The 26,503-nt window shown below is 46.0% G+C and overlaps 2 protein-coding genes and 1 pseudogene across 2 annotated transcripts in view; 2 read left to right on the top strand and 1 right to left on the bottom strand.

Annotated features, from left to right (window-relative positions):
• Positions 1-26,503, bottom strand: part of JRK (Jrk helix-turn-helix protein) — a 387,231-nt gene that overhangs the window by 214,506 nt on the left and 146,222 nt on the right. The window lies entirely within an intron of this gene.
• LOC126961026 (cytochrome P450 11B2, mitochondrial-like) lies at positions 14,748-18,448 on the top strand. The gene is given in 6 exon segments (XM_050801045.1): positions 14,748-14,986; positions 15,081-15,215; positions 15,375-15,530; positions 16,796-16,873; positions 17,412-17,608; positions 17,746-18,448. Coding segments are annotated over 6 exon segments (1,134 nt in total). The 3' UTR covers positions 18,075-18,448.
• Positions 20,797-23,180, top strand: LOC126961619 (zinc finger HIT domain-containing protein 1-like; annotated as a pseudogene).

Raw genomic sequence — 26,503 nt, 5'->3', positions numbered from 1 at the left:
GGAGAGACTTTATTTCTCCTTCATATTTTAAGTACAGTTTTGCTGGATATATTATTCTTGGATGACAGTTGAGGATTTTTTTTCTGTTCAACACTTTCAAAATGTCATACCACTCACTCCTGGTCTGTAGAGTTTCCTTTAAGAATTCTGTTGCCAGATGAACTGGAGCTCCTTTATGTGTCTGCCTATTTTCTCTTGCCACTTTTAGGGTCCTGTCTTTGTCCTTGACCTTTGAGAGTTGGATTACTGTATGTGTCAGGGTAGTCCTCTTTGGGTCAGATCTCTTTGGTGTTCTCTAACTTTCCTGTACCTGAATATTTATCTCTTCCTCAAGTTTTGGAAATTTTTCTGTTACTATTTTTTGATCAGCTTCCTACCCCTGGTGCTTGCTTAACTCTCTCTTGAACACCAGTAATTCTTAGATTTGGTCTTTAGAGGTAATTTTCTGTATCTTATAGGTTATCTTCATTCCTTTTCATTCTTCTCTCTTTTTTCTCCTTTGTATGCTTTCAAATAGCTGTCTTCAGGCTCACTGATTCTTACCTCTGCTTCATTTATTTTGCTGTTGAGAGCCTATAATGAATTTTTCAGTTCAGCAAATATATCTCTGAGTTCCAAGGTTTCTGTTTGATTTTTTAGATTATTTCAATGTCTTTGTTAATTATTTCTCATAAATTTCTGAATTGCTTTTCTTTGTTATCTTGGAGATCACTGAGTTTCCTTAAAACTACTATTTTGAATTCTTGGTCAGATAATTCACATATTGCTGTCTCTTTAGGGTCAGTTACTGGTTCCTTGCCTTGTTCAGTTGGGGAGGTCATGGCTCCCTGTTTGCTGTTGTTTCTTGTGAATGTATGTTTATGTCCTTGCACAGAAGAATTATGTATTTATTTCAGACTTCTCTGTCTGGCTTCTTTTTGTTTCTTTGTTTTTTTTTTGTTTGTGTGTGTGTGTGTGTGTGTGTGTGTGTGTGTGTGTGTGTTTAAAGATAGGGTCTCACTCTGTCACCCAGGCTGGAATGTAGTGGTGATCATGGCTCACTGCAGCTCCACCTTCCAGGCTCAGGTGATCCTCCTACCTCAGTCTCCTGAGTAGTTCAGTCCAGCTAATTTTTGTATTATTTTGTAGAGATGAGGTTTTGCCGTGTTGCCCAAGCTGCTTTCAAACTCCTGGGCTCAAGCGATCTTCCCACTTTGACCTCCCAAAGTGCTGGGATTACAGGTGTGAGCCACCACACCTAACCTTTTTACTGGATATGTTTTATTAGAGATCTTTGTAATTTATCTGTTTCTTTTCTTTTGCTTTTTTCCTGCTAGGTTGCTGCCTCCTTTTCTGCACTAGGTGGCAACTTAAGCCCAACTTTGCCTTGGTTCTAGGCAACAGTAGAGTGCTACCAGTCCCAAAGAGAGAGGCTCCAGTGGGATATCCTGGTCATGTGGGAAGGCTGACCAGGGCTGCATGCCTGGGAGCCTGTGGGACTTACCTCCTACAACGTAACACTGTGAACAGTCAGCCTGATTTGGTGTCTCCTTTGGCTGAGTTACACAGCAGAGTTTTCAAGGGTGGGATGGGAGTCCCATTTCCCCTTTTGTCTCTGACTTTCCTCAGAGATATTTTTCCCTTCAGGCACTCCTGATGATACCCCTGGGTTGATGCAGGGGCAGGTCTCCTGCCAGGAAACCCAACATGAGAAGGAAGCTGGCTGTCTGCCTCCATGTCACTTTGTCCAGTGTAGAAATTGGGAGTCAGGGAGAAATGTTCTGCACATTTGGTGCTGAGCAGACTGGGGAGAGGGGCATTGTGGGCATGTAAATCCCGTTTTCTTACATCTGGTCTAGGAGTTTTTTTACTTTTCTGTGGCCCCAGGAACTCTCGCATCCTCATGTTTGAGTTCTGGGATATTGCTGGTGATAATCTCAGTGCTGTGTATTTGGTTTTGGTTTTCTTTGAGATGGGAGGGAAGTCAGCTTGCTTGTACACTGCCGTCATGGAAACCTGGACTTGTGTTCTCTTAGGTATATTCCTAGTAGCGGAATTGTTGGGTTCTATGGTAACTCTCTATGCAATTATTTAAGAGACTGAGACTGTTTTCCAGAGTGGCTGCACCATTTTACAGCCCCACCAGCCATGTATGAGGGTTCTAGCACTTGTTATTCTCTGATGTTTTTGATTTTAGTCTTTCTAGTATATGTGAAGTGCCGTCTCATCGTGGTTTTGATTTGCATTTCCCATATGACTGATGACATTGAGTATCTTTGCCTGTGTTTTTTGGCCATTTGTTTATCTTCCTTGATTGTAAGATAATTTTATATACTCATGATACAAATCCCTCATCATATAGATGAGTGGCAAATACTGTCTCCCATTCTGTGGGTTGTTCTTTCACTTTTGAGAGTGTCCTTTGAAGCACACGCTTTCAATTTTGGTGAAGTCAAAACTATCTATTTTTTCTTTTGTTGCTAATATTCTTGGTGCCATGACCTTTGCCAAACCCAAGGTCAGTAAGGATTACCTCTATGTTTCCTTATAAGACTGTTATTTTTTGCTCTTATGATTAGATCTTTGATCAATTTCAGATTAATTTTCATATGTGGTCTGAGGTAAGGACCCAACTTCATTCTTTTCCACATAGTTATAAAGTTTCAATACCATTTGTTTGAAAGATTATTCTGACCCCAATGGATGGTCTTGGCACCTTTGTAAAAAAGTCAGGTGACAGGGGTGGTGCATTCCAAGATGGCCGAACAGGAACAGCTCCGGTCGGCAGCTCCCAGGGTGATCCATGCAGAAGATGGGTGATTTCTGCATTTCCAACTGAGGTACTTGGTTCACCTCACTGGGACTGATCGGAGAGCGGGTGCAGCCCACGGAGGTGAGCCGAAGCAGGACGGGGCATTACCTCACCTGGGAAGCACAAGAGGTCGGGGGATTTCCCTTTCCTAGCCAAGGGAAGCTGTGACAGACTGTACCTGGAAAATCGGGACACTGCCACCTAAACAATGAGCTTTTCCAACAGTCTTATCAAATGGCAGGAGATTATATCCGGTGCCTGGCTCAGCAAGCCCCATGCCCTCAGAGCCTTGCTAACTGCTAGTCCAAGATCGAACTGTGAGGCAACAAACTTGGCTGGGGGAGGGGCGTCTGCCGTTGCTGAGGCTTGAGTAGGTAAACAAAGTGGCCAGGAAGCTTGAACTGGGTGGAGCCCACTGTAGCTCAGTGAGGCCCACCTGCTTCTGTAGATTCCACCTCTGGGGGCAAGGCATAGCGAACAAAAGACAGCAGAAACTTCTGCAGACTTAAAAGTCCCTGTCTGACAGCTCTGAAGAGAGCAGTGGTTCTCCCAGCATGGTGTTTAAGCTCTGAGAACAGACAGACTGCCTCCTCAAGTGGGTCCCTGACCCCCGTGTAGCCTAACTTGGAGACACCTCCCAGTAGGGGCCAACTGACACCTCATACAGCTGGGTGCCCCTCTGAGATGAAACTTCCAGAGGAAGGATCAGGCAGCAATATTTGCTGTTCCACAGCCACTACTGGTGATACCCAGGCAAACAGGGTCTGGAGTGGACCTTCAGCAAACTCTGACAGACCTGCAGCTGAGGGACCTGACTGTTAGAAGGGAAACTAACAAACAGAAAGGAATAGCATCAGCATCAACAAAAAAGGACATCCACACCAAAACCCCATCTGTAGGTCACCATCATCAAAGACCAAAGGTAGATAAAACCACAAAGATGGGGAGAAACCAGAGCAGAAAAGCTGAAAATTCTAAAAACCAGAGCTCCCCTTCTCCTCCAAAGGACTGCAGCGCCTCGCCAGCAATGGAACAAAGCTGGACGGAGAATGACTTTGATGAGTTGGCAGAAGTAGGCTTCAGAAAGTCAGTAATAAACTTCTCTGAGCTAAAGGAGGATGTTTGAACTCATTGCAAGGAAACTAAAAACCTTGAAAAAAGATTAGATGAATGGCTAACTGGAATAAACAGTGTAGAGAAGACTTTAAATGACCTGATGGAGCTGAAAGCCATGGCACAAGAACTACGTGACGCATGCACAAGCTTCAGTAGCCGATTCGATCAAGTGGAAGAAAGGATATCAGTGACTGAAGATCAAATTAATGAAATGAAGTGAGAAAAGAAGTTTAGAGTAAAAAGAAACAAGGCCTCCAAGAAATACAGGACTATGTGAAAAGACCAAATCTACACTTGATTGGTGTACCTGAAAGTGACAGGGAGAACGGAACCAAGCTGGAAAACACTCTTCAGGATATTATCCAGGAGAACTTCCCCAACCTAGCAAGGCAGGCCAACATTCAAATTCAGGAAATACAGAGAACACCACAAAGATACTCCTCGAGAAGAGCAACCCCAAGACACATAATTGTCACATTCACCAAGGTTGAAATGAAGGAAAAAATGTTAAGGGCAGCCAGAGAGAAAGGTCGTGTTACCCACAAAGGGAAGCTCATCAGACTAACAGTGGATCTCTCAGCAGAAACTCTGTAAGCCAGAAGAGAGTGGGGGCCAGTATTCAACATTCTTAAAGAAAATAATTTTCAACCCAGAATTTCATATCCAGCCAAACTAAACTTCGTAAGTGAAGGAGAAATAAAATCCTTTACAGACAAGCAAATGCTGAGAGATTTTGTCACCACCAGGCCTCCCCTACAAGAACTCCTGAAGGAAGTACTAAACATGGAAAGGAACAACCAGTACCAACCACTGCAAAAACATGCCAAATTGTAAAGACCATTGAAGCTAGGAAGAAACTGCGTCAACTAATGGGCAAAATAACCAGCTAGCATCATAATGACATAATCAAATTCATACATAACAATATTAACCTTAAATGTAAATGGACTAAATGCCCCAATTAAAAGACCCAGACTGGCAAATTGGTTAAAGAGTCAAGACCATCAGTGTGCTGTATTCAGGAGACCCATCTCATGTGCAGAGACACACATAGGCTCAAAATTAAGGGGTGAAGGAAGATCTACCAAGCAAATGGAAAGCAAAAAAAAAAAAAAAAAAAAAAAAAAAAAAAGCAGGGGTTGCAATCCTAGTCTCTGATAAAATAGACTTTAAACCAACAAAGATCAAAAGAGACAAAGAAGGCCATTACATAATGGTAAAGGGATCAATTCAACAAGAAGAGCTAACTATTCTAACTATATATGCACCCAATACAGGAGCACCCAGATTCATAAAGCAAGTTCTTAGAGACCTAAAATGAGACTTAGACTCCCACACAATAATAATGGGAGACTTTAACACCCCACTGTCAATATTAGACAGATCAACGAGACAGAAGGTTAACAAGGATATCCAGGACTTGAACTCAGCTCTGCACCAAGCAGACCTAATAGACATCTACAAAACTCTCCACCCCAAATCAACAGAATATACATTCTTCTCAGCACCACATCACACTTATTCCAAAATTGACCACATAGTTGGAGGTAAAGCACTCCTCAGCAAATGTAAAAGAACAGAAATCACAACAAACTGTCTCTCAGACCACAGTGCAATCAAGTTAGAACCCAGGATTAAGAAACTCACTCAAAACTGCACAACTACATGGAAACTGAACAACCTGCTCCTTAATGACTACTGAATAAATAACAAAATGAAGGCAGAAATAAAGATATTCTTTGAAGCCAATGAGAACAAAGACACAGTGTACTAGGATCTCTGGGACACATTTAAAGCAGTGTGTAGAGGGAAATTTGTAGCAGTGAATGCCCACAAGAGAAAGCAGGAAAGATCTAAAGTTGATATCCTAACATCACAATTAAAAGAACTAGAGAAGCAAGAGCAAACAAATTCAAAAGCTAGCAGAAGGCAAGAAATAACTAAGATCAGAGCAGAACTGAAGGAGATAGAGACACACACACATAAAAAAAACCCTTCAAAAAATCAATGAATCCAGGAGCTACTTTTTTGAAAAGATCAACAAAATGGATAGATTGCTAGCAAGACTAATAAAGAAGAAAATAGAGAAGAATAAAACAGACGCAATAAAAAATGATAAAGGGGATATCACCACCAGTCCCACAGAAATACAAACTACTATCAGAGAATATTATAAACACTTCTATGCAAATAAACTAGAAGATCTAGAAGAAATGGATAAATTCCTGGACACATATACACCCTCACAAGACTAAACCAGGAAGAAGTTGAGTCGCTGAATAGACCAATAACAGGCTCTGAAATCGAAGCAATAATTAATAGGCTACCAACCAAAAATAGTCCAGGACCAGAAGGATTCACAGCCGAATTCTACCAGAGGTACAAAGAAAAGCTGGTACCATTCCTTCTGAAACTATTCCAATCAATAGAAAAAGAGGGAATCTTCCCTAACTCATTTTATGAGGCCAGCATCATCCTGATATCAAAGCCTGGTAGGGACACAACAAAAAAAAAGGGAATATTTAGACCAATTTCCCTGATGAACATCGATGCGAAAATCCTCAGTAAAATATTGGCAAACCGAGTCCAGCAGCACATCAAAAAGCTTATCCACTAAGATCAAGTTGTCTTCATCCCTAGGATACAAGGCTGGTTCAACATACACAAATCAATAAATGTAATCCATCACATAAACAGAACCAAATATAAAAACCACATGATTATCTCAATAGATGCAGAAAAGGTCTTTGACAAAATTCAACAGCTCTTTTTGCTAAAAACTCTGAATAAACTAGGTATTATTGGAACGTATCTCAAAATAGTAAGAGCTATTTATGACAAACCCACAACCAGTATCATACTGAATGGTCAAAAACTGGAAGCATTCTGTTTGTAAACTGGCATAAGACAGGGATACCCTCTCTTACCACTCCTATTTAACATAGTGTTGGAAGTTCTGGCCAGGGCAATCAGGCAATAGAAAGAAATAAAGGGTATTCAGTTAGGAAAAGAGGAAGTCAAATTGTCCCTGTTTGCAGATGACATGATTGTATATTTAGAAAACCCCACCGCATCAGCCCAAAATCTCCTTAAGCTGATAAGCAACTTCAGCAAAGTCTCAGGATACAAAATCAATGCACGAAAATCACAAGCATTCTTATACACCAATAACAGACAAACAGAGAGCCAAATCATGAGTGAACTCCCATTCACAATTGCTTCAAAGAGAATAAAATACCTAGGAATCCAACTTACAAGGGACGTGAAGGACCTCTTCAAGGAGAAATGCAAAACACTGTTCAATGAAATAAAAGAGGATACAAACAAATGGAAGAACATTCCATGCTCATGGATAGGAAGAATCAATATCGTGAAAATGGCCATACTGCCCAAGATAATTTATAGATTCAATGCCATCCCCATCAAGCTACCAATGACTTTCTTCACAGAATTGGAAAAAACTACTTTAAAGTTCATATTGGAACCAAAAAAGAGCCCGCATTGCCAAGACAATCCTAAGCCAAAAGAACAAAGCTGGAGGCATCACGCTACCTGACTTCAAACTGTACTTCAAGGCTACAGTAACCAAAACAGCATGGTACTGGTACCAAAACAGAGATATAGACCAATGGAATAGAACAGAGCCCTCAGAAATAATACCACACATCTGCAGCCATCTGATCTTTAACAAACCTGACAAAAACAAGAAATGGGGAAAGGATTCCCTGTTTAATAAATGGTGCTGGGAAAAGTGGCTAGCCATATATAGAAAACTGAAACTGGATCCCTTCCTTACACCTTATACAAAAATTAATTCAAGATGGATGAAAGACTTAAATGTTAGACCTAAAACCATAAAAACCCTAGAAGAAAACCTAGGCAATACCATTCAGTACATAGGCATGGGCAAGGACTTCATGACTAAAACACCAAAAGCAAAGGCAACAAAAGCCAGAATAGACAAATAGGATCTAATTAAACTAAAGAGCTTCTGCATAGCAAAAGAAATTACCATCAGAGTGAACAGGCAACCTACAGAATGGGAGAAAATTTTTGCAATCTACCCATCTGACAAAGGGCTAATATCCAGAATCTACAAAGAAGTTAAATTTACAAAAAAAAAAAAAATCAAACAATCACATCAGAAAGTGGGCAAAGGATATGAACAGACACTTCTCAAAAGAAGACATTTATGCAGCCAACAGACACATAAAAAAATGCTCATCATTTCTGGTCATCAGAGAAATGCAAATCAAAACCACAATGAGATACCATCTCACACCAGTTAGAATGGTGATCATTAAAAAGTCAGGAAACAACAGGTGCTGGAGAGGATGTGGAGAAATAGGACACTTTTACATTGTTGGTGGGACTGTAAATAGTTCAACCATTGTGGAAGACAAGTGTGGCAATTCCTCAAGGATCTAGAACTAGAAATACCACTTGACTCAGCCATCCCATCATTGGGTATATACCCAAAGGGTTATAAATCCTGCTGCTATAAAGATACATGCACACGTATGTTTATTGTGGTACTATTCACAATAGTAAAGACTTGGAACCAACCCAAATGTCCATCAATGATAGACTGGATTAAGAAAATGTGGCACGTATACACCATGGAATACTATGCAGCCATAAAAAAGGATGAGTTCATGTCCTTTGTAGCGGCATGGATGAAGCTGGAAATCATCATTCTGAGCAAACTATCGCAAGGACAGAAAACCAAATACTGCATGTTCTCACTCATAGGTGGAAACTGAGCAATGAGAACCCTTGGACACAAGGCGGGGAACATCACACACCGGGGCCTGTCATGGGGTGAGGGGCTGGGAGAGGGATAGCATTAGGAGAAATACCTAATGTAAATGACGAATTAATGGGTACAGTAAACAAACATGGCACATGTATACATATGTAAGAAACCTGCACGTTGTGCACATGTACCCTAGAACTCAAAGTACAATTTAAAAAATGTCAGGTGACCATAGATGTATGGTTTTATTTCTGGACTCACAATTTTGTTCTATTGATCTATATATCTGTCCTTGTGCTAGTATTTCACTGTTTTGATTATTACTACTTTGTAGTAAATTTTTAAATTGGGAAGTGTGAGTCTTTCTACTTTATTCTTTTTCAAAACTATTTTGGCATTTGTGGGTCTCTTGCAATTCCATATGAATTTTATAATCAGCTTACCAATTTCTACAAAGAAGAGATTCTTTGGGGATTCTTTGAGACTGTGATAGGGATTGCATTGGATCTGTAGATTGATGTGAGGAGCATTGTCATCTCAGCAACATCATGTCTTCTGACCCATGAACATGGATGGGATGCTTTTTCAGTTATTTAGATCTTCAGTTTTCTTCAACAGTGTTCTGTAGTTTTCAGAGCATAAGTGTTGAACTTCTTTTGTTAAATGCGTTCCTATGTATTCTATTCCTTTTGATGGTACTGAAAATGGAATTATTTTCTTAATTCCTTTTTCAGATTCTTCATTACAAGTAGAGAAAATACAAATGATTTTTGCATATTGAGCTTGTATCCTGAAATCTTGCTAAACTACTTTTGTTAGAAATAGTACTGTTTTTACTGGGCTTCTTAGGATATTCTATATAAAAGATCATGTGAAGTTTGAAGAGAGGCAGTTTTACTTTTTCTTTTTCCATCTGGCTGATCTCTGTTTATTTTTATTGCCGACTTGTTCTGGTTCGAACCTCTAATACAGTGTCGAATAGCAGTGGTGAGCAGATGTCCTTGCTCCTGATCTAACTTAGGAGGAAAGTAGTTAGCTTTTACAATTAAGGGGGAAGTTAGCTGTGAGGTTTTCGTAAATGTATTTTATGAGGTTGAAGAAGCTCCTTTCTATTTGTAGTTTGTTTAGTATTTTAAAATGAAATTGGTGGTAGATTTTTCAGACGCACTTTCTGCATCTATTGAGATGAGGATGTGATTTTTGTTTCTTTATTCTGCTGATACGGTTTATTGCAATCATTAATTTTGAAGGTTAAACCAACTTTTCTTCCTGGAATAAATCTCACTTGTCCATGGTGTATACTTCTGTTTATATATTGCTGGATTCCGTTCACTAGTGTTTTACTAAGGGTCTTTGAAGGAAGCTGATGGCGGGGTGGGGTCTGTGTAGGCCCAGAGAATTTGCCAGGGCAGAGGAGATGGGGCTGGGACAATGCAAGGCGCCAGAAGAGGACTCCCACTTTCCCCACCATCCTCAAGGTATGAACACACAGGAGGGATATTCCTGCAGACTCCCCCAAGGAGTGGCGTTTGCATGCCCCGAATTCTGTGCTCCGTCCGTGTCTTCCCACTCATTGCCCTGCCCTGCCTGGCAGCCACTCCACCTTGCTGGCCCTGGCTTGGTTTCTCTCAAGGAAGGTTTGCTTGCTGACAAAGTGTCCTCCTAGCCGTATTGACACACACCACCTCATGTGCCTCCATGAGATGCACCTCTGTGAATTTTGACCTTCTTCTAGTCCACACCACTGCCTCTGGGCAGCTCCCACAGTCCTGACTCCTTGTAGATGTGGCAGGAAGTCTTCAGATCCCCCCTGCATTTGATTTTTCCTTTGCGTGTCTGCTCTGAGCCCTGCTGGATCTCCCTCTTGGTCCTCACAGACACTGACGAGCTGGCAAGCACCCTCTCGTCTGCAGCCCCCCACAGTGGAGGTGGGGGAGGCCACGCCCACTGATCAGCACTGCTGGGACCAAGTCTGTTGGAGCAACCAGGTTGTCCACACGTCGCTGTGCCACACCACTGATCTGGGGCCTCCAGACTTGGCATTCTGCTGCCTTTTCCTAGACCCTATCTTTGAGACGTCACAAACACTCCACCCAACCCAAGCCCTGCCACACAGGCAGTAAGTCCCACCTCCTCCACGTTCACAGAGACCAACCTTCCCACCTCCCCAGCACAGGCACCCACACCCAATGTTCTCTCTCTGGCCTTTGCTGCTTCTGTAAGCGGTTCACTGAATGCATGTGAACCACGTGGGACACAGTCTCCCGACATTCCCTCTTTCCCTTCAAGGCTGCACCGTGAGTCCCTGCACTGTTGATCACCCTCATCTTCACGTGAGCCTGAAAGAATTCATTTCCACAGTGGTGAAAACTCACCTCGCGTGTGCATGGACCACGTGGGCAAAAACGTTCTCCAGTCAACAGGCATTTTGGTTGCTGTTTCCTCCATTTTCGGTTTCTTCCTTTTGCTGCTTTGTATGGGTTTTTGGTCTCAGTCTGTCACCCAGGCTGGAGTGCAGTGGTGATCACAGCTCACTGCAGCCTCGAACTCCTGGGCTCAAGCGTTTCTCTCGCCTTGGCCTCCCGAGTAGCTGGGACTATAGGTGCCACCACCGCGTCTGGCTAATTTTTAATTTTTGGTAACGATGGGGCCTTGTTTTGTTGCCCAGACTGGTCTGGAACGCTTGCCTTCAAGTGATCTTCTGCCTCAGCCTCCCAAATGGCAGGGATTACAGGTGTGAGCCGCCGCGCCCACCCATTGCTCTGTTTGTGTTGCGTTTTTCTGTTTGTATTAGTGACACCGCTGTCACTAATGCCAAGGCCCTAGGAGTAAAATTGGTGCAGTAAAGGAGATATTATGTGCAAGGCTACAGACGAGGGACTGCTGCTTTCTGCACCAGCCCTAACACTCACGGTCCTCTTGGCTGGGATCAGGAGACACAGCTGCAGGTAGACAGCCCCGCTACTCCAGCGACTGCTGGGCACACAGGCTTCTGGCCAAGGGCTACTGGAACCTAGCCCAGGGCAAGCGGATGGAGAGTGCTGGGTCAGGGCTGAGGTTTGAGTTGCTTCTCAGAGCTCGAGAGGAACCTGAGAGCTTTTCAAACTATCATGGGGTGCAGGCTTGGACACTGGGTTTGGGGCCAGAAAGGATTGTAATGAGCAGGACCCACAGACCCAGGGGAGGTGGACAGTTCTGCTGCAGGCCTGAGGGCTGGCCGAGCCTGGTTCACAGGAGACCCTGAAAGTGGAGGCCTGGTCTGTCCCCAGAGAGGGAGCCCCTCTTCCTCCACAGTGCACCTTGGAGGCGTCCAGCCTATTCGAGGACAGTTGCTCTGACTTTGCCCCATGACTGCAGCCCCGGGATCTCCAGGCAGCCCTGGCACCCCCCCATCCGGGGAAGAACATCAGGGTGGGGGCTCCCGCACCACCAGGGTGCCCTCTGCCTGCCCCTCTCTTCTGCCTCTGGGGCTTGGCTGGGCCCTCACCCTACAGCTGAGTTAGAGGAAATGTCCCAGGTCAGCCCTGTCGAACCATTTCCTCTCCAGGAGGCAGATTCCAGCGGGGTGCGACCACACCTATGGGCAGAGAGAGGGCCCCGGAGGCGAGGTGGGCAGGGGCCCTTGGGACCTGCACCTCTTCCCTGTGTCACACGGTGACATGACTGAGGCCTTGCAGGAAGTGAGTTACGGGATTTGCTTCCAGGTTTCAAGGTCAGGGCATGTGGGAAGCCACAGAGTCTAGAGCAAGTCCAGGGTGCTTGTTCTGGCGCCTCCACGCCTCAGCTGCACCCACAGTTCCCTCTGGATGGGAGGGGCCTTCTGGGGTCCTCTGGGGCCCCAGCCTCCTTGTGGGTGGGCTGAGGAGGGACGGGAAACGCTGGTTCATGGCCACAGGCCCAGAAACTCTCAGAACAGATGAGAACAGACCCAGCCGATGGGAGAGGGGAGGGTGCACACAGGCAGGGTCGGGCAGGAGGACCGTCCAGCGTGCCCGGGCAGATTGCACCACCACACCAAGGACGTGCTGGGAAGTCCAATGGCATCAGCCTGCCCAAGGCCAGCTCTGACACGACAGTGGGAGGCACACGGGGACACACAGCACATCACAGCTGCGGAGGGGCCGAGGCCTTTGAGATTCCTGAGGAAGAATGGGGAGTGGGAAACTGATTAAAGTAAAATGAAAAATAACAAATGGATCTTTGCCCTCCCCTGTGAAAACCCTCCCAGCACTCACCTGGCTCCCCGCAGCCCCCAGCCCAGGCCTCACGCCCCCTTGCTGCCCACTCCTGGCCAGGCCTGCCCTCCTGTGTGCCGGGCTGGAAACCCTTTCCCCCAACTACACTTCGGCTGCCCCCGGCTTCCCCTTCAGCTTCATCTCCAGTCAATTCCCCACTCAGCCTTGCGGTGCCCGTCGTGGCCCCTCCGGCAGTTGGAAGGACTTGACTTGGTGTTAAAAACATAATCAGAAGGCAGAGGCCACAGTCTACACGTTCCCCAAGCAGCCACCGATAGGCACCCGCTAAAACTCAAGCCGTCTTCATGTCCTCACGCCCTGGCTCCAGACACCAGCAAAATGCACAAGGGGACCTCTGGACGTCCCTGTGAGCATGACCCAGAGAAAAGGAGCCAACCGGCGGTCCCCCAGTTAGCCTGCAAGCTCTGCAGCCCTGACGAGAATGCTGAGGGGTGACTGCCCGTGACGGGACAGACGCTGCACTTGCTCCTCTCTGGTTTCCGGGCCACACGGTGGCTGCGGCCAGGTGGCATCGCCCACTCGGCTGGAAGTCTCCCACTGTGGTCGGCCCTTTCTGCCTGTGGGATGGTGCAAGTTGAAAGGTTTCCTAACTCGGTCCCACTTCATCGGACACAGGCGAGACGATGGGGTCCACGCAGACACTGTCTTGCTTGTGAGAGCTTTGCCTGGGAACTCTGCGGTGCTGTGCAGGGTGGGATGCACACCCTCCCCGGGCCCGTGGAGTCCTGGGGACACGTGGCGGTGTGAGCAGTGAGAATGAAAGGCCCCTTCCTCTAGGCTGGCCCCAGGCCACAGCTACCACAGGGGCAGTCCAGCCTCACTCTGGCCTCTGCTGGTGTGGCTGTGCGGGCTCTGACCTGCCTCAGGGTGCCCCAGGGCGCCATTCCCAGGGCATCAGGAACCCTGTTGTCCTCCCCCATGGCCAGGTGCCACCCCCCTAGACTTGGAGTGAGTGCCTTTCCAAGGGAGGGTGGACAGGCAGTGCCGGGTCCCACTGATCTGTCCTCCCAAGGGAAGGCGGGGGCCCTGCCGGACAGCATCAGCGAGGGGGACGGGCAGCTTCAGGCCTGGCAGGGGAAGCGACCAGGCGTCCCAACTCAACTCAGTCATCATAGGCCCCTCATGGCTCTATGAATCTGAACTACAGAACTACAGACAACACGTTTTAGGACGGAAAAGGGGGATGTGAGCCGCTGTCACAGGGCCCCTGCCTGGACGAGGACAGACGCAGGCAAGCGCTGCTTGCCTTCCAGCCTGGGTGTGGCTCCCAGCACCTGGCCTCTTGTGGTCTCCTGGGTATTCCCTCCTCCTTAGCTGGATCAGTGAGGTCAGCCCAGACCCGGCCTTGGACATGTTTTCATCTCCTTCTGTGACACCTTTTGCCCTTGGGGATTCACCGAATTGCCCCAAGAGGACTGAGCCCCTCACTGGGAGGGGCCCGTGCGGGCTCTTGTTCCTGCTCCATGCACCCAGCAGAGGGCCTGGAAGAGGAGGCGAAATGCCAGTGGGGTAATTTGGAAGTGCAGCCCTCCGCCCTTCCTTCCTGTGTGGGACCTTGCTCCAAGAAGATGAGTAATCCAAGGCTCTTGGATAAGATAAGGGCCCATTCATCTTGCTCCTCTCCACCCTGGAGGAGGAGGGAGGGGACTCTGTCCCCCGATTTCTGTCTCCATGAACCCCTAATCAGTCCCCACCTACTGCCCAGACCTCTGCCCTCGCTTTCTCAGGCAGGTCCAGCGCCAGTTCTCCCATGACATGATCTGTTTCCAGGGAAGGTTCCAGACAAGATAAAAGGATTTAGGCTGAGCAGGGTGCAGGGAGCATTGGAATGGCACTGAGGGCAAAGGCAGAGGTGTGCGTGGCAGTGCCCTGGCTGGCCCCGTGAAGGGCATGGGCACTGGGCACCAGAGCCACCTGGGTCCCCAGGACAGTGCTGCCCTTTGAAGCCATGCCCTGGTGTCCAGGCAGCAGGTGGCTGAGGCTGCTGCAGATCTGGAGGGAGCAGGGTTATGAGCACCTGCACCTGGAGGTGCACCAGACCTTCCAGGAACTGGGGCCCATTTTCAGGTAAAGCCCTCCCTGGCCCTCGCTGGGAACACCCAGAGCCCTGCCCCTGCTGCCCAGGACCCTGCCGGGCACACAGCACTGCTGTTCCCAGCAGGCCCCGGCACTCTGCATCCTTTGGAGGATGGGGAGAGAGTGCAGCACGTGCTGGTCTGTGGCTCTGCCAGTGCAGGGGATGGTGCAGAGCAAACCCCAGCTCGCTGCAGAGAGGGCAGGACTCAGAGGCACTAAAGTTTGGGAGGTTTCAGGGACCCAGCAGGAGGGCTTCAGGTGTGAAGCTGCTAATCCCGGAGCGGGATGGGTGGACAGGAGACACTTTGGATTGGGAATGCAGAGTGGGGCCAGGGGGGACATGACCCCGTCCAGCAGGGCCTTGTACTTGGCCCCACAGGTACCACTTGGGAGGGCCACGCATGGTGTGTGTGATGCTGCCGGAGGAAGTGGAGAAGCTGCAGCAGGTGGATAGCCTGCATCCCTGCAGGATGAGCCTGGAGCCCTGGGTGGCCTACAGACAACATCGTGGGCACAAATGTGGTGTGTTCTTGCTGTGAGGGGCAAGTCGGGAGCTGAGAGCTGGGAGCAGGGTGGGCAGCCTGGGCATGGAGAGGAAGCAAGAGAGTCAGGACTGGAAAGCACATCCACCCCGGGCATGTGTGGTGGGCTGTGAGGGTGAGCACCCAGCCCGGAGGATCCCATCCCATGGGGTCACGTCTGCCCAGGGGGTTGGGGAAGCAGGACAGTGGTGGAGAAATGGGCACGGACACCTCTATAGAGGAGAAGATGCAGAGCAATGAACCCTTCTGTGTAGCGAGAACCCGCTCTGCACCGACCTCGGCGGCTTCTTTCTCTTGCGGGCTGAGGACTCTCCTTCCCACGGGTCAGAAAACTGAGGCCCTGAGAAGGGGACTCCCACTGGCCCAGGTCACAGGCTGTGAGTGCTGAGCCTGCTGTTCACCGGGGCTGCAGCCTGCCTCAGGGCGCTCATGGTCCCTGCTGTCCCAGCAAACCTTCGTGATGGGGACAGTCCCGGGCAGGAGGCAGGTGGCTGGTGGCTCCATTGTTCTCAGAAGCAAGGCACGAGGTGGGGCAGTTGGTGACACTGGGGAGGATGTTTCCTGGCCCGTGGAGAGGGTGGCGCCTGGTCAGGTGGACAGGGAGAGGCTGGTGCTTGAAGTCGGTCACCTGCAGGGATGTTGCCATTATGATGGGGGAAGGACTGGACGAGGATGTCACAGTGGCGACAGCCCCCACTCCATGGCGGGAAAGGAATTCTCTTGGGAATAGTGGGATTTAGGTAAAAGGGCACCCAAGGGTGGGGGTCTTCACTGAGGCTGGCCTATAGACATCTGAGAGGGAGTCAGGACCCAGGAAGACAGGTCCAGGAGGCTGTGTGCGCATAACGGAAGGAAGAGGAGCACACCTGTGTGTGTGCATGTCTTGTATCTGTGCACATGCTGTGTGTTCCTCTGCACCTGCATTTGCACATGTGTGTGCATGTGTGTGTGCCCGAGTGTCTGTGTGTGCATGTATGAGGTGTGGTGTGTGTGCACGGCTGTCTCTGTGTGTGTATGTGCGTGTACACGTGTCTGGGTGTGTGCATGTATGAGGTGTGGCGTGTGTGCACGGGTGTCTGTGTGTGTGCGTGTGCAGGTGCCGGCATGGGTGTAGTGTCTGTGCACACGTGTACATGTGTCTCTTCACACATGTGTGTTGAGGTCTTGCACGGGCACACGTGTACATGTGCATCTTCTGTCTGTCATCACTGTCAACTCGGACAGCAGCCGGCTGGACATAAATAAAGGAGTTTTGCAGGAATGTGGTTGAGAGAGGAAATTCCTCCCCACCATTCCATGGGGGCATCCATGGAGCCCCAACACACTCTGGCTGTGGGTGAGGATGGCATGAGGCACAGAGCTCGGTTCCTGGCCTGCAGAAGATGCAGATGCTTCACAGAGACAGGCAGAGACTGCTGCCCCAGAGGCACTGTGCCCAGGGCAGGGAAGGGCGAGGGCAGCGAGAGGCTCTCCCCTCAGGACACAGTGTGGGTGAGGTGGGCAAAGCTTGACAACAGGGGTTACCTCCTTTCTTGGAGAAAAGCCCCCCCCCGCCCACTACAGGGAGGGCCTGCATGGGTGAGGTGGTGCCAGCCTTGGGGCACCAGGTCCCAGGAATGACCTCAGTTACCTCCTCAGCACCTGCGGGCAGAAACTACCGTTTCATCCCTGATTAGACCTGAGTGGCCTTTGCCCAGCACCTGGAGGCCGCTCTGAGAAAAGGCTGCAGCTCGAACACAAACAGGCAACTTCCATCAGGGCCCCCAGTCAGCTCCCTGCAGGCCGATTCCCCTCGGGGACAAGGAGGATGGGATATGGGTCAGGGCCTGTGTGTTTCTGGGGCGGCCTCACAAGCTCTGCCCTGGCCTCTGTAGGAATGGGCCTGAATGGCGCTTCAATCGATTGCGGCTGAACCCAGATGTGCTGTCGCCCAAGGCTGTGCAGAGCTTCCTCCCGATGGATGCGGTGGCCAGGGACTTCTCCGAGGCCCTGAGGAAGAAGGTGCTGCAGAACGCTCGGTGGAGCCTGACCCTGGACGTCCAGCCCAGCATCTTCCACTACACCATAGAAGGTGTGGGCCAGGTGGGAAGGTCCAGCCTCAGAGACCCTGGAGTGGCCAGGGATGGGGACGGGGGGCTGGAGCGAGTGGGGGGAGGCAGCCCAGAGGCCCGGGGCTTCCTTGTGCTCAGCAGTTCATCCTCCCCGCAGCCAGCAGCTTAGCTCCTTTTGGAGAGCGGCTGGGCCTGGTTGGTCACAGTCCTAGCTCTGCCAGCCTGAACTTCCTCCATGCCCTGGAGGTCATGTTCAAATCCACCATCCAGCTCATGTTCATGCCCAGGAGCCTGTCTCGCTGGACCAGCCCCAAGGTGTGGAAGGAGCACTTTGAGGCCTGGGACTGCATCTTCCAGTACGGTGAGGCCAGGGACCCAGGCAGTGCTATGGGGAAGGGACGCCATGGGGGCCCACTTTCTCCCTCTCCACCACCCACGTCCAACACTCTGGGTCCATCTTGCCCTGCCACCTTTCCATCAGTGTAACTCTGTACTTCAACAGTGCTTCCTTTGGCATATGTCTTCAAGGCATATGCTTCCTTTGGCCAAACATATTTATTCATTTACCCTGTCTTAGAATGTACAGAAAGTCATTTAAGAGTTGTGCACATTTTTCCAAAAAGAAATCCACTCATTAGAGTACAATATTTGATTAGAGTGTTTTCATATTTAGAATGAAGGGGTTCAGCCTGAATGTTCAGCCGAAACGATGTTCAGTGATTAGTTGAGTTACTTCCCTTGCCCAACAGTAGTGTAGTTATGCTAATCATTTGAAATATGGGTTCATTCTTTTTCTGGTTTTATCCAATCTTTGACTGCTCCCCATTTTCGCCTACTCCAGCCCCTGGTAACTTTTACCATTCTACCACTTCTGTGAATTTAACTATTCTGCATAACACATGTAAGTGCAATCACAGTATTTGCCTTCCTGCTTAATTGCTCTGGCTAGGACTTTCAGTACTATGTTGAATAGAAGTGATGAAATGACTGTCCTTGTCTTGTTCCAGGTGTTAGAGAAAAGGCTTCAATTTTTTTCCATTCACTGTAATATTAGCTGTGGATTTGTCATATATGGTCTTTATTGTTTTGATGTATGTTCTTTCTATACCCAATCTGTTGACAGTTTTTACCTTGAAGGAATGTTAAATTTTATTGACTGCTTTTTAAGCATCTGTTGAAATGATCATATAGCTTTTTTCTTGATTCCATTGATGTGATGTAATATGTTTACTGATTGGCATCTGTTGAGCCATCCTTGCATCCCTGGGATGAGTTTCACTTAATCAAGCTGGATGATTTTTTTTAATGTGTAATTCAATTCAGTTTGCTAGTATTTTTTTGAGAATTTTTGCATCTATGTTCATCAGTGATATTGGCCTGTAATTCAGTGATAATGGCCTGTAATTTTCTTCTTTGATTGTGTCCTACTTTATGTTGATGTCACAGATCACACCTTTATGTATTGTGTACCCATTAACATGTATCTATAATTATTGTTATGCTCTGTCTTTTAACTCCTACAAAAGATTTAAAAGTGGAGTTCATATTAAAATTACAGTAATGCAGGTTTTTATATTTGTTCACATATTTAACTTTCTTTATTCAAATATGGAGATTCTTCAGACATTAGTTCTTCAAATAAACTCTCTGTCCTTTTCTCTTTCCTCTCTTCAAATATCCATAGATGCTTCATGGCGTCCCATAAATACCTTGGCTCTGTTCACTTTTCTTAATTATTTCTTCTTTTTCTCCTTTTACTTAATAATTTCAAGTGACCTCTCTTCAAGTTCACTGCTTCTTTCTTTTGCCTGTTCAAGTCTGCTGTTAAACCCTGCTAGTGGAGTTTTAAATTAAGTTATTGTATTTTCTAGCTCCAGAATTTGTTTGGTTCTTTCCAAAAATAATTTCTATCTCTTTGTTGATATTCTTACTGTGTTCATAAGTTGTTTTCCTCATTTCATTAGTCATCTATGTTCTCTTTTTACTCATTGAGCATATTTAAGATAGTTTAAAATTCAAGTAAGTCAGAGACCTGACTTATTTTGGGTCAGCTTTTAGAAAATTAATTTTTTCCTTTGGATGGATACTGTTTTCCTATTCCTTTGTAAGCCTTGTGATATTTTGTTGGGATTTGGGCATTTGAAAAAACTGCCACCCCTCCTAGTCTTTGTGGACTGGCTTCATGCAGGCAGAATATCTTCCCTAATCAGCTGGGCTTAAAGGCTCAGGTTCTCTGAAATATTTTATAGGGATGTGTTTTTCTTGGACCTATATGTGTGTTTTTATTCCAGTTCCTCATTTATACAGCTGCTTTTATATACCTATATTAGTCAAGGCTCTCTAGAGGGACAGAACTAATAAGATAGATGTATATATGAAGGGGCATTTATTAAGGAGAGCTGACTCTCCCGATCACGAGGTGAAGTCCCATGATAGGCCGTCTGCAAGTTGAGAAGCAGGGAAGCCAGTCTGAGTCCCAAACCTCAAAAGTAGAGAAGCAGACAGTGTACTTCAGTCTGTGGTCGAAGGCCCAAGAGTCCCTGGCAAATCAATGATGTAAGTCCAAGAGTCCAAAACCTGAAGAACTTGGAGTCTGACGTTCAAGGACAGGAAGCATCCAGCACAGGAGAAAGATGAAGGCTGGAAGACTCAGCAAGTCCAATTCTCCCACCTCCTTCTGCCTGCTTTATTCTAGCCATGCCAGCTGTCAATTAGATGATGCCAACCCACATTGAGGGTGGGTCTGCCTCTCCCTGTCCACTGACTCAAATGTTCATCTCCTTCAGCAATACACTCACAGACACACCTAGGAACAATGCTTTACCTCCTTCAATCCAATCAAGTTGACACTCAATATTAACCATCACAATACTCCATATATACAGTGCTTTTTCTCGGAAGCCTTGGATTTCTATTGTACTTTTCTGCTTTTAATTTCTTGCCCCAGTCACCTAAAGATCTGCAGACTTCCTGCATCTTTAAAGTATGGTGGTGCCCATCACTGCTTTCGGTGGCCTCCAACCTGGTATCCAATCTATGCCTGCATTCTCATCAGCACTCTGAGTCAGGCAAGGCAGAAACAAGTCCCTTGGACAATCCCCAAACAAGCCAGAACATTAGAATACATTTCCACCCTTTTCCTTTAATCCCAAGGGAGGAACTGGGAATTGGGTAGTTTTCTTCCAACTATGCCACACTGTGCTGCAAGATGGTGGGCCAAGGTGAGAAAAATGTCATGAAATCTTCTACTTGTTTGAGTGGATTTTTTTTTTTTTTTTTTTTTTTTTTTGATGGAGTCTCACTCTGTCACCCAGTCTGGAGTGCAGTGGTGCAATCTCAGCTCACTGCAAGCTCCACCTCCTGGGTTCACGCCATTCTCCTGCCTCCCGAGTAGCTGGGATTACAGGTGCCCACCACCACCCCCGGCTAATTTTGTTTTTGTATTTTTAGTAGAGACGGGGTTTCACCGTGTTAGCCAGGATGGTCTCCATCTCCTGACCTCGTGATCCACCCGCCTTGGCCTCCCGAAGTGTTGGGATTAGAGGCGTGAGCCACTGCGCCCGGCCGAGTGACTTTTTCTTAATTGGGCATTCACTTGGTTGCTTGCAACTTCTTGTTTACAGAGTTCTCAGAAATCTGTTTTAGTCCATATAATGTTTATTTAGCATTTCAGTGGAGAAGCAAGGACTTGGAGCTTCCTGCTCCTCCATCTTGCTGACAACACCTCCTTTTTGTTTTATTTTCCAGTTGTGTAAGTGAAATGGTTACAGAAGTAGGAACTATACAAAACGATGTATATTCAGGGAAGTGTCAGAAGTGGCATCACACCATTCGCTCTCTCCTTCCCATCCCATACCCACACCCCGTATGTAAACAATCTCAATAGTTCTGGTTTAGCCTTCCTCTTTTTCTTTACTTTCTTTTTCTTTCTTCTTTCTTACACAAAAGGCAAAAATTGTATACACAATTTTTAATAGATCCTGGAATTTGCTCTGATGATAATCACAGGAGTTTTCTTCCTTCTTTTTATAACTACACAGTTGTCCTTTGTATGGATGTACCATAGTTTATTCAACCACTACTGTGTATGTGAACGTTCAGCTTGTTTCCAATGTTTTGCAATTACAAACAATGCTTCACTGAGTAGTCTCGTGTATTTATATTTCCATATATATTTTGAAATAATTTTAGAGTTATCCAGGAGTGTCAGAAGAGTGCAGAGTTCCTTTATCCACTTCACTTGTCTTCCTTTGAGTTAGCATCTTACATAATCACAACACATTTCTCAAAACTAAGTAACTACTTTATTACAGCGATATTAACTAAAGCACAGAATGTGTTTGTATTTTACCAGCTTTCCATTAATGTCCTTTCTCGTGTTTGTTTTGAGGAACAATTCATGACACCACGTTGCATTTGGTGAATATGTCTCCTTAGTCTCCTTTGACCCATAGCTATTTCTCAGTCTTCCCTTGTTTTACATGACCTTGATACTTTGAATTCTGGTCAGCTGTTTTGCAGCATGCCAATCAATTTGGATTATCTGATGTTTTCTCATGATTAGCCTGAAGTTACATATCTTAGGGAAGAATACCATAGAGGTGAAGACCTAAGGGCACGTGTGTGTGTGTGTGTGTGTGTGTGTGTGAATTCTCTGTTCATGAATTTTTACCTTTTTATCAGGTTTTAAAGTTTTCTCTCAATTTCTAAGCGTTTAAAATTTTATTTTATTTTAGATTTGGGAGTTGTATTGGTCCGTTTTTACATTGCTATAAAGAATACCACTGGAGACTGGGTAATTTGTAAACAAAAGAGATTTAATTGACTCACAGTTCTGCATGGCTGGGGAGACCTTGGGAAACTTACAATCATGGTGAAAGGCAAAGGGGAAGCAAGGCATGTCTTACATGGTGGCAGCAGGGAGAGAGAGCAGGGAAAACTGTCATTTATAAAACCGTCAGATCAGTTGGGTTGTGCGAATGGTGAAGGAGAAAACTTCAGGAAGAGTGCATAGACTGAGCAGAGAAGAGGGCCAGCCACCTCTGTAGAGGCAGGGAGAGGAGCCAAGCTGGAGCCTGAGCAGCATTGCTGGACATGGAGAAGGTCTGGAATCATGTCAAGGAAGTAAGCAAAGGGTCTCTTTCTATTCAAGGAAGTCCACTCCCAGGACCCTGGGCAGCAGTGGGTGCTGGATTGGGCCACCTGGCAGTGTCAGCTGGAGACCCTGGAGAATGACAACCCAGGATGACCCCCATGTGGGACTCCCTCAGCTCGGTAAGAGACTGCCTCGGTTCGATGATGATGCAGATACCAGACGGTAAAAGAAGAAAACCTGAAGTGATCATTTTCGACTTTGCTTCCAAAAACACTTTCAGGCCCTGCTGGAGGAGCAGAACTTGAGTGTGGCCGAGGGCTCCAACTACCTGACAGCCTGTGCAGGGTCCCCGTCGTGGCTGCAGTGCTCCTTCTGCGCTGTCTGGCGTCTTCCCCTCTCCTACACCTGTGTCAGCTGTGGTGCCTGGTATTGCACCATGTGTTGTCTGGGGACCCACCAGGAGACCAGATGTCTGAAGTGGACCATGTGAGCCTGGGCATTCCTGGAGAGGAAGAGCCTTGTGCATTGCCAGGCCTCCAAAAAGCCAGCGTTTCATCACCCAGTGGAACGGGGCTCTCCCTGGACTAAGGGAGGAGCTGCTCACTCACCCAACAAAACTGTGTCTTACTTGCCAGGAAAGACCAGCCTCACTCCAGGAACTGTCTGGCAGGTGGGTTGGGCCCACCCAGTGCTGTTAGGATAAAAAGCCTCGTGCCAGGAAAAAAAAATTAAAAAAAAAAAATCAGCTCTCATGAGAATTCACTCACTATCAGGAGAACAGCATGGGGAATACTGCCCCCACGATCCAGTCACCTCCCACCAGGACCCTCCCTCAGCACTTGGGGATTACAATTCGGATTACGATTCAAGATGAGATTTGGGTGGGGGCACAGAGCAAACCACATCAGGGGTCACGTGTGCATGTTTGGTACATGGGTTTTTTATGTAATTGTGGGGGTTAGGCTTCTAGTCTACCCGTCACCCAGCTATTGGACATTGTACCTACAGGTTATTTTTAAACACTCAGCCCCCTACCCTCCTCCCTTTTGAAACTCCTATTGTCTATTATTTGTCTTTATATTCGTGTGCATCCATTGTTTAGCCCCCACGTGTAAGTGAGAACATGCAGTATTTGATTTTCTATCTCTCAGTTACTTCACTTAGCATAGTGGTGTCTACCTCCATCCATGTTGCTACAAATAACATGATTTCATTCTTTTTATGGCTTTGTAGTATTTCCTGGTGCAAATATATCACATTTTCTTTAATCAACTGTTGATGGACACTTAGGTTGGTCCCATGACTGCTGTTGTAAATAGTGCTACCATAAACATATGAGTGCAGGTGTCTTTTTTATATGATAATTTCTTTTCCTTTGGGTAGATACCCAGTAGCGGGATTGCTGGCTCAAGTGGTAGTTCTATTCTTATTTCCTTGAGACATCTCCATACTGTTTTTCCATAAAGATTGAACTAATTTACATTCCCTCCAACAGTGTATAAATACTCGCTTTTCTCCACATCCATGCCAATGTCTGTTGTTTTCTAATATTTTCATAATAGGCATTCTGACTGGTATGAGACAGTATCTCATTGTGGTTTTAATTTGCATTTCTCTGATGATGAGGAATTTTCAGCATTTTTTTCATGTGTTCATTGGCCATTCGTATTTCTTCTTTTGAGAAATGTCTGTCCACGTCCTTTGCCCAGTTTTCAATGGTGTTGTTTGGTTTTTTTCTTGTTGGGTTGTTTGAGTTTCTTGTAAATATTACTCCTTTGTCAGAGGCATAATTTACAAATATTTTCTCTCATTTTGTAGGTTGTCTATTTACTCTGTTGATTGTTTCTTTTGCTGTGCAGAAGCTTTTTAAAGTAAGTCTCATTTGTCTTGTTTTGTTTTTGTTGCATTTGCTTTTGGGGTCTCCATCATAAATTATTTGCCTAGGCATATCCAGAAGGGTTTTTCTAGGGTTTTTTCTAAGGTCTTTATAGTTTCAGGTATTACATTTAGTCTTTAATTCATCTTAATTTAATTTCTTTAGAGTATATGGTGAGAGAGCTGGGCACGATGGCTCATGCCTGTAATCCCCGCACTTTGGGAGGCCAAGGTGGGCGGATTGCCTGAGGTCAGGAGCTCTAGACCAGCCTGGACAACATGGCAAAACCCCATCTCTACTAAAAATATAAAAAATCAGCCGGGCGTGGTGGCAGGCTTCTATAATCCCAGCTACTTGGGAGGCTGAAGCAAGAGAGTTGCTTGAATCCAGGAGACAGAGATTGCAGTGAGCCGGGATCATGCCATCGCACTCCAGCCTGGGCAACAAGAGTAAAACTCCGTCTCAATACACATGGTGAGAGTTGGGGTTCAGTATTATTATTCTGTATGTGGCTATCCAATTTTCCCAGTACCATTTATTGAATAGAGTGTCTTTTCCCCATTGTTTATTTTTGTCAATTTTGTCAAAGATTAGTTGGTTGTAGGTATGTGGCTTTATTTCTAGGTTTTCTATTCTTTTTGATAGATCTACGTGTCGATTTTTGTACTAGTTCCATGCTGTTTGGTCACTATAGTCTTGTAGCACAATTTAAAGTCAGGCAATATGATGCCTCCAGATTTTTCCTTTTGCTTAGGATTGCTGTGGCTGTTTGGGCTTTTCGTTGTTGTTGCATATGAACTATAGAAATTTTTTTCTAATTTTGTAAAACATGGCATTGGTAATTTGATAAGAACTGTGTTGAATCTACAGATTGCTTTGGGCAATATGGTCATTTTAACAATGTTGGTTCTTCCAATGCATGAGCATGAAATGTTTTACCATTTGTTTGTGTCATCTGTGATTTCTTTCATTAGTGTTCTGTAGTTCTCCTTGTAGAAATCTTTCACCTCCTTGCTTAAATGTATTGCTAGGTTGTGTGTGTGAGTGTGTGTGTGTGTGTGTGTGTGTGTGTGGTCTATTGTAAATGGGAATGAGTTCTTGAATTGATTCCTGGCTTAAATGTTACTGATGTATAAAAATGCTACTGATATTTGTATGTTGATTTTGTATCTTGAAACTTTACAGAAGTTGTTTATCAAGTCTGGGAGTCTTTTGGAGGAGTCTTTAGGGCTTTCTAGGTACACGACTATGTAATTGGTGAACAGAGATAATTTGACTTCCTCTTTTCTATTTTCTTTCTTTCTCTTGCCTGATTGCTCTGGCTAGGACTTTCAGTATTATGTTGAATAGGAGTGGTGGAACAAGGAATGGACATCCTTGTTCCAATTCTTAGGGGAAATGCTGTCAACCTTTCCCCATTCCCCATGATGTTTAGTGGCTGTGGGTTCATCATATATATTCCCCATTCAGTGGCTGTGGGTTTGTCATATATGGCTGTTATTACTTTGAGGTATTTTTAAATGCCTAGTTTGTTGACAGTTTTTATCATGAAGGGATGTTGGCTTCTATCAAATGATTTTTTCTGCATGTATTGAGATAATCATATGTTTTTTGTTCTTAGTTCTGTTTATGTGGTGAATCACATTTATTGATTTGCATATGTTGAGCCATCATTGCATCCCTGTAATAAAGGGACAAATTATCTTTTTGATGTGCTGTTGGATTCAGTTTGCTAGTATTTTGTTGAGAATTTTGGCTTCTGTGTTGAGTGATGCTGGCCCATAGTTTTCTTTGTAGTATGCTTGCCTGATTCCTCCCTAACTCATTCTATGACACCAAAATTCAACAGTGCATCAAAAAGACAATTTATCACAATTAAGTGGATTTTATTCCAGGGTTGGAAGGATGGCTCAACATACACAAATCAATAAATGTGACTCACCA

The sequence above is a fragment of the Macaca thibetana genome, chromosome 8, assembly GCF_024542745.1.
Source record: "Macaca thibetana thibetana isolate TM-01 chromosome 8, ASM2454274v1, whole genome shotgun sequence".
NCBI lineage: Eukaryota > Metazoa > Chordata > Mammalia > Primates > Cercopithecidae > Macaca > Macaca thibetana.
The sequence above is the reverse complement of the archived record's forward strand: the minus strand, read 5'-3'. Positions and strand labels throughout refer to the sequence as shown.